The 14,680-nt window shown below is 41.9% G+C and overlaps 1 protein-coding gene across 6 annotated transcripts in view; it reads right to left on the minus strand.

The window, feature by feature from the left end:
• Positions 1-14,680, minus strand: part of AFF3 (ALF transcription elongation factor 3) — a 565,487-nt gene that overhangs the window by 7,987 nt on the left and 542,820 nt on the right. For all 6 annotated transcript variants that reach the window (XM_028103928.2, XM_028103927.2, XM_028103926.2 and 3 more), the window contains 5 exons: positions 12,668-12,804; positions 7,484-7,555; positions 5,572-5,665; positions 2,795-2,844; positions 2,418-2,641 (listed from right to left, as the gene is read on the minus strand). In XM_028103928.2, coding sequence (XP_027959729.1) covers positions 2,418-2,641; positions 2,795-2,844; positions 5,572-5,665; positions 7,484-7,555; positions 12,668-12,804 — 577 coding nt within the window. The remainder of the gene's footprint in view (positions 1-2,417; positions 2,642-2,794; positions 2,845-5,571; positions 5,666-7,483; positions 7,556-12,667; positions 12,805-14,680) is intronic.

Consider the following 14,680-nt stretch of genomic DNA (forward strand, 5'->3'; position numbering starts at 1 on the left):
TAACTGTGCTACCCTGGGAGACCCGAGTGACTTAAGAAAAAAATTCCATTCCTCGTCTTTATATAAATCAAGCATTCTCTATTCCATCATGCAACTTTAGCATTCAATGGACAGAACCCACAGGTGGAGAACTCCTCCTATATCCACAGGATTTTATTGGCCATTTCTCATTTAAATGAATAATGTTTGCTGAGCCAAAGAGCAAAGAAAATTTTCTTCCTCAGACTGCATTGTCCATGTGCACAAATGCTTCCTCCCCCGGACATGGGTTGTGGCTCTGTTGCCCCTTATACTGTACTCAACTGTAGCATGTGCTGAACCCCTGGAGTGAGTCCAAAGAAGGAGGCTACAGGCCCCTGGGGGCAAATGAGAGATGGGTTCTGAAAAGTCCTCCTGAGGTCACCTTCTAGTCCTGGGACATTCTTTAGGTTTGTCCTTTCATTAAATACTTAATTAGGTGCCAAGGCACTGTGGTAGGTGCAGGAAGGTAGAGGTAGGGGAGTATACCAAGGGGAATAATGAGTAGGCTCTGCTCTCTCAGAGATCACAGTGTGTGGCTAAGAGAGACAAATTTGTATGGCTGTTATGCTGTCATAACTGGATCACCGAACCAACCACTCCTTGCAAGTAAGTATCTGGGAGAAGTTTTTCCAGAGGTGCTCAGGTACATGTTCAATGAAGTCCTGCTGGAGAAGGCAAGGGAGGGTTAGAGAAGACTCCCAGGTGGCTGCGAGGATAGCCAAGGCAGGAATCCAGGAGCGGAAGAGGGGAGGAGGAGTGGGTTTGGGAAAAATCGCTGACTTTGCACTGGACACGTAGCACTGAGCCCTCCGGTAGGAGACATCCAGAAGGCAATTGGCAGTGCCATCGGGAGCGTGGCCTGCTCAGGGTCTCCCAAACTGGCCATGTAAATTTTTCTATGTCCTGTCCCTTCTGTTTTGTTCACCTGTGATGCCCACCCCACTCTGCCTCAGTTACACAACTACCATTTGTTTTTCAAAACCCTGTCCCGTGCCAGTTCCTCTAGCAAGCCTCTCCTGGTGGCCTCAGTCCCCTGGAATTGACCTCCCTTGGCATTCCCATTAGATTTTCAGGGTGTGCCACCTCTGGGATGCATGTTATGTACTCTCTGGTTTTATTATCAATTTTATGTACTCAGGACCCATCTTTTTCTCTGTACTATTAATTCTTCATCTCATTGTGGACCTCCTGGTCTTGTCCTCAGAAGCTTATAAAAATTCGCATCTCATGGCTTGAAAGTGAGGTCAGATTTGCACTCTCACCTGCTGCCGGAGGGAGAGTAGTAAATTGGTATAATCTTTTGGGAGAAAATTAACGATATATGTCAAGATACAGAACAACATATATCTTAAAGGAATCTATACATGTTGACCCCCAAATTCTCCCTCTGATGAAAATAATCAGAATATGGACAATGATTTATATGAAGATATTTATCATAACATTATTTTTAATAGTAAAAAAAATTGGAAGTGACATATGTCCAATAAGAAGGGAATGGTTTTGAGAAATCGTGATACTTTATGATTACATAAGCACTATTACAACAGTCTTCTAGAAGCATCATAAATGATGTTTTTGAACAAGTCAGTGACATGGGAGAATGCCTGATACAATGTTAAACGGAAACAGACAGGATATAAGACTGCATATGGACTGCAATCTTATTTTGGTAAGAATCGTGTGTATTTGGAGAAGACTAGAAGAAACTTCAGTAGAATGTTAACAGTAATTATTTCTTGGTGATAAGATTACTGATAATTAAAAAATGTTTTTCTCTGTAGTTTTCCACATTTTACAAATTTAGCCACAGTAGACATGTGCTTGTCTTACAATCTGTGAAAACAAAAACCTTATTTAAAGAGAATAGAACTTACTGCTACCTAGAAAACACTCTCTTCTCAGGGGTAAGTAGCTATCACTTAGGTAGCTTGGAACATTCATCCTCATTAATCAATCCACCAATTCATTCATTCAATGTTTCTCCCCAGCTGTGCTCTCAGCACTGTGTGGGTCTTGGGAACAAACACTAAGCTGAATAGAAGGTTACCCCTACCTTCAAGGAGCTCACCGTCTCAAGGGAAAACCATATGCGCGTGCGCACGCATGTGGATGTCCTAAAATAGGTATCTACATCATTTCTATGTATCTGTTTCCTATCTCCATCTCTACCTCCACCTCCATCTTTAATCACCCACAGTCAAGATTAAGGTCGGTCAAGGCATAGGAGGCCGTGCATGATGGGGAGAGGTCAGGAGAAGTTTCACACAATAGGTGATAACTTCTATTATGTCTTCTCTGGTACATGATGAAAACTTGCTCGATGATGTCCAGGGTCAGGCTGGCTCCCTGAGCTGTGGAGGAAGCACGCACACACTCCCTGGCGGCACACACACCTCTGTTTTCCTTGGCCAGGTTGTCTGCCATCTCCCAGTAGTCATAGCTGTGGAGAATGCTGTTGGTGATGCTGACGTGATTGGCTGCCATCTGGTGGATGCGCTGTGGGATGCTGACGATGGTTGAAGGGGACAGGGCGTTGGCATTGGAGAGGCTCCCCTGAGATCCCACGGAGCTGGTCGGGGAGGGGTTGGGAGACATGGGGGATGGGGTTCCAGTGCTCCTGGAAGGGGAGGGCGTAGAAAAACACAAGAGTGGGGAGGTTGGTACCAGCTGAGGTAGAACAGCCCCCCAGGCTACTGTAAGCAAAGTAGCACATGGCCCAGCATCATGCAGCGTCTCATTTATCACCTTTACTTTGGAGAAATGAACTTACTTTCCACTGGCTCCCCATGGAGATGGGGCTTGGGCAGCTTTAGATGAATTCTGCAGGAAAATAAAAATGTTGACAGTGAGTACCATCTGTTTAAGTTTAAAGAGTTGACAGTAACATGTTCTCAGGTGACCGTTGAAAGAAGTAATGGCAGAAACTGCAGATAAAATGAAGACTCACAGAAACTGGATCTGGGAAGTTAAAATTACCAGGCTACTGGTTTCTTTTCTGGAAGCTAGTGGGGGGCAGCTGCATGGCCTGCTGGATTTCATGGTGGGCTAAAATGGAGAACTCAACCCCACAGCCTGGGTTTTCATGCACCAAATTCTATGTACCAAATTAAATCATAATCCTGAGGGTCTGTTGAATCCTAAACCAGCCTAAATTTTTTCAACTAGCTTAATTTTCCTAAAAAGGAAAAAACAGCAGGAGTTCCCCCCCCCACCCCCTACCCACCACACCGAGAACATCTTATATTTAAATGTAGGGCCTATCTGCAGAAACCACTGACATACATTTAATGCCTGAACATATATGAGACATCAAATTATATTGTTTTGCCTTATGAAGCTTAAAAGTATTTCTCTTAAAGGAAATTGCTGTTGAATTTTTCTAAAAGAACAGATTATAATATATGTCCTTAACAGAGTATTCAAAAACTGATTTATCTGAATATTTTGATTTAGGATGTTATGTTACATGAGCCAGCTTTTTGCATCAGGCATTGAAAAGGAGTCCTGCCTGTGGCAAGGAAAGTTGCTTAATGTACAGACAGATTTCCTTTCTGAAAGCCTGATAATGTGTTCTTGCACATAAGTCTAGGGGACTAGTAAAGTAAAGAATGGTCTTTATGATACTGATGTGAATTTTCGAAAACAGCCTGAGCCTGGTTACCCAGAGATAAGGTGTTTCTTTGGTTAAAAAGGACTTTAGGAAGTGGTGAGTGATTTTTAGTTCTTAGTGGAGGTGTTACCAAAATGGTAAGAAATGGCCTAACAGGTGGCAATTCTGCAACTGCCTTCAGACTTCTATTACCAGGAAGCCCTGTGACTGTAAAAACATACGTGGGGACCAAGTCTTTTTTTCAGAGGCAGCTCTGTATCGATAAAACACATTCTTTATGGACAAATTATCATCGCCACCTGAAGCTTTCATAATCCCTGAACTTTTTTTTTAAGATTTTCTTTCTTTTTCTTTCTTTCCCTCTTTCTTTCTTTCTTCTTTCTTTTTCTTTTTCTTTCTTTCTTTCTTTCTTTCTTTCTTTCTTTCTTTCTTTCTTTTTCTTTCTTTCTTTCTTTCTCTCTCTCTCTCTCTCTCTCTCTCTCCCTCCCTCCCTCCCTCCCTTTCCTTCCTTCCTTCCTTCCTTCCTTCTTTTCTCTTTCCTTTCATTTCTTTCTTTTTCTTTCAAGAGTGAGGGGAGAGGGAGAGAGAGTCCTAAGCAGGCTCCACACCCAGGACAGAGCCCAATGCGGGGCCCAATTCCACGACCCTGAGATAATGACCTGAGCCGAAATCAAGAGTCAGACGCTCAACTGACCGAGCCACCCAGGCTCCCCCATGATCTCTGAACTTTAAGGAGCATTTAAATGGCTTTTAATTAAGGGTAACTACCAATAACCCCTGGAGGGGAAACTGATGTTTAAGTTGTGTTCTTTGTCCATTCTGTACATATTCATAGATGGCATACATACACTAAGAACTTTTTGTATCCTTTAAAAGTTCTGTTGTAACCTCTGTGGCTTACAGAGTTCAGATTCCTTTTTTATTCAAGCATTTTTTTTTTAACTCTAATAATGCTCTTCGGTATTAGCTCTTAGATTCTGACATTTTGGAAACGACCTCTCTTGACCTTAGGCCCTCAAAGTAAAGGAACAGGCTTAGTGTCTGTTCTTGTCATTATGACACAGAATGGTCTTTGTGTCAAAACAGTTCTCTCCTCGCCTTAGCACCTGGTTACTCTACATGCGTGACCAGGAAGCAGGTGGTATGCTGGACACAGCCCATGGAACCTCCAACATAGCCTGGTCAGCAGAGATGATCTCTAAGAAGTGGAGGTTGGGGATTAAATTAAAGGATCTAAATGATGGTATGTATCTGACAAAGGGTTGGTGAAGGTGGAAATGGCATAAATTTCTTGTTTCTATAGACAAATGGATAGCAAAGAGGCCTAGAAATCCCAAATGCATTATAACTTCATGTCCGCTTCACAAGCACAGCAGAGAAGGCTTTTTTTTTTTCCCATTCCCCCAGTGAAAATGATTTCATTTCCTGAGATACGTAGAAGTTAACCTGGCTTCCAATTCTACCCTTATATTTACCCAATGCCATTGTCCTAGTGCCTCTGAGTTCCAATGAACCATTTCTTATCACTTAAAATAACACCCTTATTAAAAATTAAATGAGCTCCTGGAGGGAGCTACGAGGAAGTTCTAAGTAGTTACTTCTGAGAGGAAGAAACTGTAAGCGAACATGAGGAATTTGTTAGCTATAAAGAGGAATTTCCAAGACACTGGAGTGGGTAATTGGATCTTCTTTCTCTTGAGGCCATGAAAGTACTTGGACACGAGGCAGGGGGATAAATTAGACGGGCTGTCAAGGCCATTCTCTGAGCTTTGAACACCATGAGTATGTCATAAAGGGGGTTACTGTTGAGATCAGAGCGTTCCTGTATTCCCCCCCACCACCCCAAAGCCAGGGATTCTACTAGGCTCCTGGAAAATGCCCTTGACCGGGAGACCACTGGATACAAGCAACAATGTTGCCCACTAGTCAGACAATACCTTGAAATAGTCGATAAGTGCTTTTGAATACTTCACAGCGTGGTCCCTTTTGAGTCGAAACATCCGCCAGTACAGGAGAGCCAGGCAGCGGTAACTGCGGCGGAAAGAGAGAAATGGGCCCCGGGAGCATAAGTGTGTCCTCTGCCAGCAAGACGTACGCAAAACTCTTGTTGTTCTAAGGCACCCCATATTTATATCACGATTACATATATGAAATATTGCTATACTTACGTTTATGTCTGTGAAGTATCTGACCTTTCTTGTCTTCAAAAGATCTAATTCAAAATTTCAAGGAGTTACTCCGAAAATATATTTACCATTAAATCCTAGCTTTATGGCTTCTTCTTGGGGCTAAGGGACAGGCCATTTTCTTCGTCTGCCACTAGAGGGCAGGCTCTCTCCATGGGAGGAGTGAGGGAGCGCTGGCACACAGCTTTCACCGTGACTGGGTGAATCTCGGGCCAGATCCACCTTCTTTCCTGACGCCCCCCTGGCGCCCCGGACCTCGGCAGTGTCGGCTTTGCTGAAACAATAGCTCTTCACCTGTTCGTATTCCTTTCACTTTGAAACTACCTTACTGGACTGGAAGTAGTTCAAATAAAGTAACAGGTACGAATGTCTTATAAACAATAAGAACTCAATGCTGAGAGTAGTTATCATTATTGTTTTATATTTATTATTTATTATTATAGAATATTAGTATCTTATATAATACGAAGTATTAATCATCATTAATTTGTTAATCCTCGTATGGAACTTTGCATTTGAAAAGAGCACAGAAAGCCTTTCCTGAGACATACCCTCTTTTCCTTGGTGCTTTTTTTTTTTTTTTGAAACGAGAGAGGTCATTTTTTTTTAAAGATTATTTATTTATTTGAGAGAGAGATACCAAGAGAGAGCACAAGTGGGGAGGACAGGGAGAAGTGGTTCCCTGCTGAGCAGGGAGCCCGATGTGGGGCTCGATCCCAGGACCTGGGGATCATGACCTGAGCCGAAGGCAGCAGTTTAACCGATTGAGCCACTCAGGAGCCCTGGTGCTTTTCAATCATAATTATTTGCTAACTCAGATCTGGTGCCAACAGGCTGGAATGCCAACATACCACGTACAACTTACTAGTCTCTTCTGAGCACATCAAACTGCAGATGATGTAAAACTACCTGAGGACTCTCTCTTTTGTGTATGCTGCTTATTTTTTTTGAGACTTGATTCTCTGTCTGGCAGATCAGGTTCTAGAGTACAGTATGAACAACTAGAGAGCAGAAAATGTTGGATTTCTATAGATAGGTGTCCTGTGATTTGGGAGAATGGGGTGAGGAGATGTAATGGGGAAAATTATTATACCCACATAATCAATACCACTGTAATCATTACAGTTACAGAAAAGATCTATTACATGTTGGTGAACATCTTAAAAGAAGTGCTTCTATTATCACAATGTAGTGAACTGCTCCTTAGATTGGAGTGTTGAGAACTTCAGCCCATCATCTTGATTTAGTCATACTAATCCCACATGTAAATAGACAAATGGATTATTCTGATTGTGTCTAAAGTGTTAAACACAAGAGAAATGACATTTGGCACAATTCACATTCAAATTATTACAACACAGACCTACCTGATTTTAAAGTCAGGCATGCACGCGCGCGCACACACACACACACACACACACACACACACACAGAAACAATTATCCTTGTGTAATGGACCTGTTGATTCTTAATCACTGTTAATTCACATCATGCATGGTATACCAGCAAGAAATGGTGTGGGCTCTCCCTGGTCACCATTAGAACTGCATTTGATTTTACATGTCAGAAGGCACTAGAAAAACATATGCGTTTCAGCACCTGGTTTGCCAATGAACATATATAAGGCTGAGGAAGCTTTTTTAAGCTGGTATCATGCACTCACCATAATGCAGCCAATTGTTTGTCCTCTGGTGTGGCATTGGGGCCTGAATGGGTTTTTAGTCTCATAGCATACCTAGGGGAAAAAAAAAAGAAAAATCAAAGAAATTAAAAAAAAAAAAGCTTTCTTATTAACAATAGAACATCTTCGGGGCACCTGGGTGGCTCAGTCGGTTAAGCGTCTGCCTTCAGCTCAGGTCATGGTCCCAGGGCCCTGGGATCTAGCCCTGCATCAGGTTTCCTGCTCAGCGGAGAGCCTGCTTCTCCCTCTCCCTCTGCCTGCCATTGTGACTATCTGTGCTCTCTCTCTCTCTGTCAAATAAATAAATAAAATCTTAAAAAAAAAACCCCAAAACAATAGAACATCTTTTATGATTGAAGTTCTCTTTCCCCAATACTTAGTTTCTCATAGCACTTGCTGTTCTTTCCCGTTTTCTTTCCTTCCTTTCTTCTTCCTTCCTTCCTTCCTTTTTATTTAGAGAGGGAAGGGGGGAGGGGGAAAGGGAGAGAGAGAGAGAGAGAGAGAGAGAGAGAGAGAGAGAATATCTCAAACAGACTCCCAGCTGAGCACGGAGCCTGACATGGCGCTTGATCTCACGACCCTGAGATCATGACCTGAGCTGAAATCAAGACTTGGATGCCCAACTGAGCCATCCAGGTGCCTCATCTGTTAATTCTTTCTTTTTATTTTTGATTTTTTAAAATTAAAAAATTTATTTTTTTATTAACATATAATGTATTATTTGTTTCAGGGTGTTAATTCTTTCTTAAAAGCTAGCTGATGTTTGCCCCATTTTCCCTAAGGATTATACTACTACGACAAGTAGAACAAAATGACTTTTATGACTGTCTGGCTACTTTCTGCTCCTTAACAACACAAGTTCAAATGCTGCAGATGGTTGAGAGTGATACCAGTGCAAGCATTATCCAGGTATATGGTGACACATCCATTTTTGCTAATTTGGATTTACGGCTGAGTGGCTGACAAGATGGAGAGAAGTTCAGTCCTTCTAAACCAATCTCCAGGAAAATGTTCTACTCCCCGTACTCAGATGAATGCTTGGATTTGCCCCTTTTTCTTACTCTTACTTTGATGGCTGTGTACATGTCCTAGGTTTACGACTAGTGGCTCTTATGAACTTCACTTAATCCCACTTACCTCTCTAAACTAAGGGGACAATGGCCATTCCATTCTCCCAATAATATACCAAGTTACTCGCAGACTTTTTGAAGACAGCTTAGACAGTAGTTGAATGGTCAGAAAGTCCTGGGTTCAAATTTGATTCAGCCTCAATTTTCTTACTGATAAAACAAGACTAATACTGCTGATCACATAGCACTGTTGTAAGGATAGTATTGGTAAAGGTCATGGTAAATGCTCAAGAAATGATACTGTTATCATATTAGCTCCACACCATACAGACCTGTAGTGTCTTTGAATATATCTCCATGCACAGTTTTCCTAGTGGGTGCTCTGGGTATTTACAAATGCATATGTGCCTTACTACAGTTCACTGGTGTTAACATGTTCCACTCGGAGTGAAGCGTGGAGACTTTATTTCCATTTAGGTCTCTTTACTTTACTTACTTTTAAATAACATTGTCTTGAGTGTCAGCTGGCGGCATAATTTTTGTTTTAGTCACTGAATACAGGATTTGTAGAACTCAGGAGGAGGATAGTTTATCACACGAATCCATATCTCTGTTCTTCTGTTGTTCTTCCTTCCTTTCTGATGCTCCAAGATTCCTTCATTTGTCATCTCCTTTCAGTCTTAGGAACTTCCTTTGGCCAATCCTTATAGGTTAAAAACAAATACTTCATTTTTCCTAGTCGGAGAATATTTTTATTTCCTCTTCATTTCTGTATAATGAAGTTTCACTGAATCTAAAATTCACAGTTTGACGGGTTTTTTTCTTTCAGCACTTGAAAAATGTCATGCCACTCTCTTCTTCCCTCCATGGTTTCAGATGAGAAGTCTGCTGTCATATTACCTCCCTGACAGGTAATGTGTCATTTCTCTCCCGCTATCTTCAGAACTTTTTGGTTGTTGTTTTTAGTTTTCAGAAACATAGTTATGACGTGTCTTGGCATGCATTTCTTTGGGTTTATCCTACCTGGGTTTTTCTCAGCTTCTTATACCTGTAGGTTTATGTCTTTTGCCAAACTTGGCAAATTTCAGCCATTACTTCTTCAAATACTCTTTGAGTCCCACTCGCTTCCTCTCCTGAGACTCCAATGATACACATGTTGGATCTTTTGTCACTGTGCTTGAGGCTCTATCCATTTTTTTTTTTTTCAGCCTATTTTCTTTTTGTTGCGCAGATGGGTAAATTCTATTTTCTGTTCTCAACTTCACCGATTCTCTTCTCTGTCATTTTGTTGGGGAAGGTTTTCAAAAAGCTGTGACTGTCAGTTGACCTGGACCCTGTGAGCTGGGCCCGGGTGATTAGAGGCTCCTCACCTCCTCCCTTGCCTTGAAATGTGGGTTCCACTTGCCTTTTCTGCTCCCAGAGGCTGCTCCAAGGGCACAGCCTTGATATAGTGATATGGTGTTGAGAACTATCTGCACAGTATACTTGGCTGAACCCAGTTAAGGCCTCCATATAAACTTTAAGATTTGGTGGGCAGGTGCAGGGATCCATTCATCTTGTGGCCACCCAAGTAAGTTCTCTTTGCTTATTAAACCAACCTGGAGTGGTCTGCCCCTTTCCCCCTGTGTCTCCCTACCCCCCATGTACAGGGAGTTGGTTTCAGATTACACCTGGGAAGCTCCTGACAGGGTTATGCACCAACACATCTCCACTTTACTATTGAGCCCCCATCCAGTGATATTTTTGTTTCTGTTGTATTTTTCATTTCTGTAATTTATTTTGTTCTTTTTAAAAAATAACATATTTCTTTGCTGAGATTTTTGATTTTTTGTTTCTTTCAAGAGAATTTATCATTGTTTTTTGAAGCATTTTTATGATGGCTGTTTTAAAATCCCTGTCAGATAATTCCAACATCTGATTCATCTTGGTGATTGGTGTCAAATGGTTGTCTTTTCTCATTCCAGTTGTGATTTCTTGTTTCTTGGTATGATAAGTGAGCTTCTATTGTGTCTTGGACATTTGGCTCTTATGCTGGGAGACCCTGGGTCCTATCTAAATATTTTCTTTTAAAAGGAAGTCACCCAGTTTAGGTTTAGCAGGCAGGTCCTGGCCTACTTCTGGGCTGTAGTTCCAATTACAATTTAATTTTCAGAGCCTTTGTGGTGCCATTTTGATTTGTGGTGCTTGCCGTCCCTTGGGGAGAAAGGAATTCTCTTGCCCATGGGGATATAGAGGGAATCCTGAGCTGGACACTTGTGGTGAGATCCCCCTTGCCAGTACTCCCAGCCCCAAGTGTCTCTCGGTGGGGGAGAAGAGTCAAGCCTGGCAGGCAACATACAGATTTAAGTGGTGAATTAATGCTATTTTCTAACTCAGATAAGAAAACTTTCTCTTGTCTTAGTTCTCTGAGTAGTTTAAGGGATTCTACTCAGTCTGAATTATCTAGAAGCTAGTGTTCTCCATCATGCAACGATACTTGCCTTAGTAAACACACCAGCATCCTAACTCTGGTGCAGGGCAAGTGTAGCATATCAGCACCTCCAAGTGTATTTGACTGGCATCAGACTTTTATTGTGGTGTGGATTTGTTTGCTTATTTGTTTTTCAAAATTTGAATGCCTTAAAGGGGGCCATATACACTCCAGTTCACCATAGGCTGACTTGCTTATTTGTTCATTCAAATATTTATTGAGCATATACTATGTTCTAGGAACTGTTCTTGGGATTAGGGATACATCGATGAACAAATCAGAACCCCTCCCCCCCAATTCCCTGTGTTGGAGGCAGTCGCATTCTAGGACACCTTACTTCTTTGTGCCCATCCAGTGTCACCATTTTCTTACCTACCTGTGGGTATCTGAGTCTGTGCCTTGCTCTGAGGAAGGAATGGGAGAATCTGGGATCTCTTAGAGTAATTTTAAGTATTTTATTATGGTGATTTCATTCCGTCACTGACAAAAATAGCATACCATAAGAAAATAGAATGAGGAAATCACCGATACATTGATGTAGTAGAAATATTTTAATAAGAAAAATGACTGAACAGTGTTGACTTTCAAAACATCCTTAAGAGGTGCTTTTTGAAGATGATGTATTCTCTGATGCTGGGATGACAGTTTCAAAGGCTGGAAACTATTTACTGAAGGAAGGTGGTATAAAATAACAAGTGGTATCTTTGGGCCAAAGTGGTTCGAAAAGGTTATAACCTAAGATGACAAGAAATCTTTCATCTGGAATGATGAGGCGTGCTAAAAAATATCTAACCTTAGGTTGCAAAGAATTCCAGAATTAGAAAAGTCTCTTAAAGTTAGTTTTGGGGAAGGATAATTTCACATATGGGTATTAAATATTATCCCAAGCAGTTGAACTAACTAGAGACATAAACTATATGACAAGGTTCTCAGGATCGTTCATGGATGAGAGTCCCTTAAGGGTTCATTAAAAAGACATTAAAGATGTGTCTTTCTAGGTCTCCATGATGGAAGACAAGAGTCTCCCATCCAACTCCATGATGTGCCCCTGTTAGAAACCCTGCTTCTGCTCATGTTACATGTCTCAACCCAGGGGAGGGATGGTGTTCCCATTCAGGTCTAAGACCAAAACAACATCGGCAACCCCTGAGACAGCATATCATAGGAGGGATTTCCTTTCTTAAAATCCCCCCGAATCTTCTTTCCTCTCATCAAATACTCCTGAATCATTTACTGATGGAGTTAGGATTTTTATTATACTAACCTGAATCAGATTTACAAAAAAAAAAAAAAAAAAAAAAAAAAGGCAGCATAAAGGTGAAATTAGTTCAAAATCTGCCACTTCCCAGCTGGGTGAGGCAGGCATGTCACATCTTACTCAGGCTCAGGGCTCTGCCTCCTTTCTGCAGGAATCAGGGGTTAGAGGAACTCTCCTGCTCACTCACAAAGAGAGCAAAGGAGGCAGGGTGTGTGAAAGTGCCTTGCAAAATCTTACATTCCTCTTTGTGAGGATGAACATTAGTTCTTGGTAGCTGACGGTGCAGGCTGGCATTCTTCTCTCTGTATTCAGAGTACTGACATACATTCCTCACCCCCTCCACCTCCCCAACAAGACACGGTGCTTACCTGATGAGCTCTACTGTTTCCGAATACATCGTATAAGGAGATTTTGATTCCATTGGGCCTTGTTCCATTGCGTTTCCACACTCAATAAATGACAAAGCTGCTTCAGCATAGTTCAAAGCCTTTCCAAACTTTTCCACCTGATCAACAGAGTTAATACAGTGTCTTCCTTAAGTACAGTTTTTTTTTAAACGGCATTGTCACATAGTCTATACACTTTATTTGAGAAACCCGACTGTAAGTTCCAAAATCCTGTGAATGGAGCCGAGAGAAGAAAGAAATAGGATGTTTCCTTCTCTAGTTATTTTTGCAAATTGCTACTGATTCAGGGTAAGTGAGTGAATGGTTACAGACAGAAATGTCCCAAAGCCATACAACAGCTGCTAATCAGAATTGGTCAGAACTACACGGTTGCTCTAATTTCTCTTTCTTTCTAACCCCTAATTGCTGGGCAACTTCCCTCCTTGTCCCTCCATGCTATGCTAAATAAAAAATGACTTGGGGGGATTATCTCAAGTTGTCTAAATGTATGTTAATGTCCCCCCACGTCAGTGAGGATAACCGGGAATCAGCGTCATAGTCTTCGGTTCTCATAAATCTGAACATACACGTCAAGTTCCTACTTCCACATAGTTATTCTCTGTGGTAATTACATATTCTAAATTCAGATTATATAATCTTCCCAGTTTTCACATATTCATTCATCAACCCAAACAGAACTACACAAATACTCTACTAATCTAGGTCTTGCCTCTAAAAACAATTCTCATTCATAATGGATACCGTAGAAAGCACCAATGGAGAGCAAAACTCTCCCTCCTTGGCAAATCAAGGTTTTCAACAGCTTATAACCCTAATAGGCCATAGAGAAATATTTCTTGGCAACGCTTTCAGACTAAGGAGGTCCCTTCATTCAACGAGTATTTTTTACAGCACCCAGTTCTGTGCAGCGCACACTTGATACACAAAAGCTCCTTCCAGGAACCCAGAATATATTTGAGGAGAGAAAACGTGCACCCACAGTCTAGTTCAAAGTGCAAGGCAGTCTGTGATTAACTGACAAAATGCAAAGCCAAGAGTCCAATGCAAAGAGATGGTAGGAAGTGAGGAAGTCAGGGGGTTCAGAGAGGCTGGGGGGATTTCAGGGGGGAGACCTGAAAATGAGAGTAGGAAGGCATGGTATGATTTGGCTGGGTTTGGGGAGGAAGCGGAAGGTGTGAGGAGCTGTGAGCATGTGTGTGAGGCTCTGCGGCTTGCAGGGGCCCGCTGGCTGGCATGAGTGAGGTGTGCTCAGGGGCTGGGAGGGCATCAGCCTGGCTGGAGCAGCATGTTGATAGGAAAGGAACAATCTTGGTAAACCCTGGGTGATTCAGGCAGAAAAATTCATTCTGCCTTAACATTTGGTGCCCTTCTCCAATAGTGACCACACATCAGCTTCTTCAAGTGACCAGAACTCTCCATCAGACTGTGGGGTTGTGAGGACAAGAACTGGACCTTCCATCTCCCTCATCTATTTTCTGATAACTCTGCTTATTTCCCCTGCACACCCGTGTACCTAGGCGGAGAGCTTCATACAAATAAATGTTTGATGGCAACATTACTGGGAGAAGGGTATGCTTCTGGTTTCAGCATCTTCAGCACTGGAATAATACCCTAAAGGGCATCTGAAATGTCCTAATGCCAGTTAGGAATGCTGGAGGGGAACAGAACTGGAATTACTAGGTAGGAAGGAGTCTCTTTGGAGGAGACCCTAAGATGGTCTCTTGTGATCTCTCAGAAAAAAACAGAAGTTTTCTGTTTCTTGACTGGAAGAGTCAAGCTTTCCAAAACAGGAGATTATCCAAGTAAGAAAAGTTATTTTTTTTTTTTGAAAACATCAAATCATGGTGACTTTAGGGTCTTATGTGCAGCATAATAGTTTCTGTGTTGCACAGTTTCAGAGGAAGTATTAATTTTGGCAGATACATGGGCAGAACAGGAGTCTTTTTGAAAAGGGATTTGATCCTGGGACCAAGC

Source organism: Eumetopias jubatus, unplaced genomic scaffold (assembly GCF_037043125.1).
Source record: "Eumetopias jubatus isolate StellerSeaLion01/CBP00866 unplaced genomic scaffold, mEumJub1_p1.0 scaffold_9, whole genome shotgun sequence".
Taxonomy (NCBI): domain Eukaryota; kingdom Metazoa; phylum Chordata; class Mammalia; order Carnivora; family Otariidae; genus Eumetopias; species Eumetopias jubatus.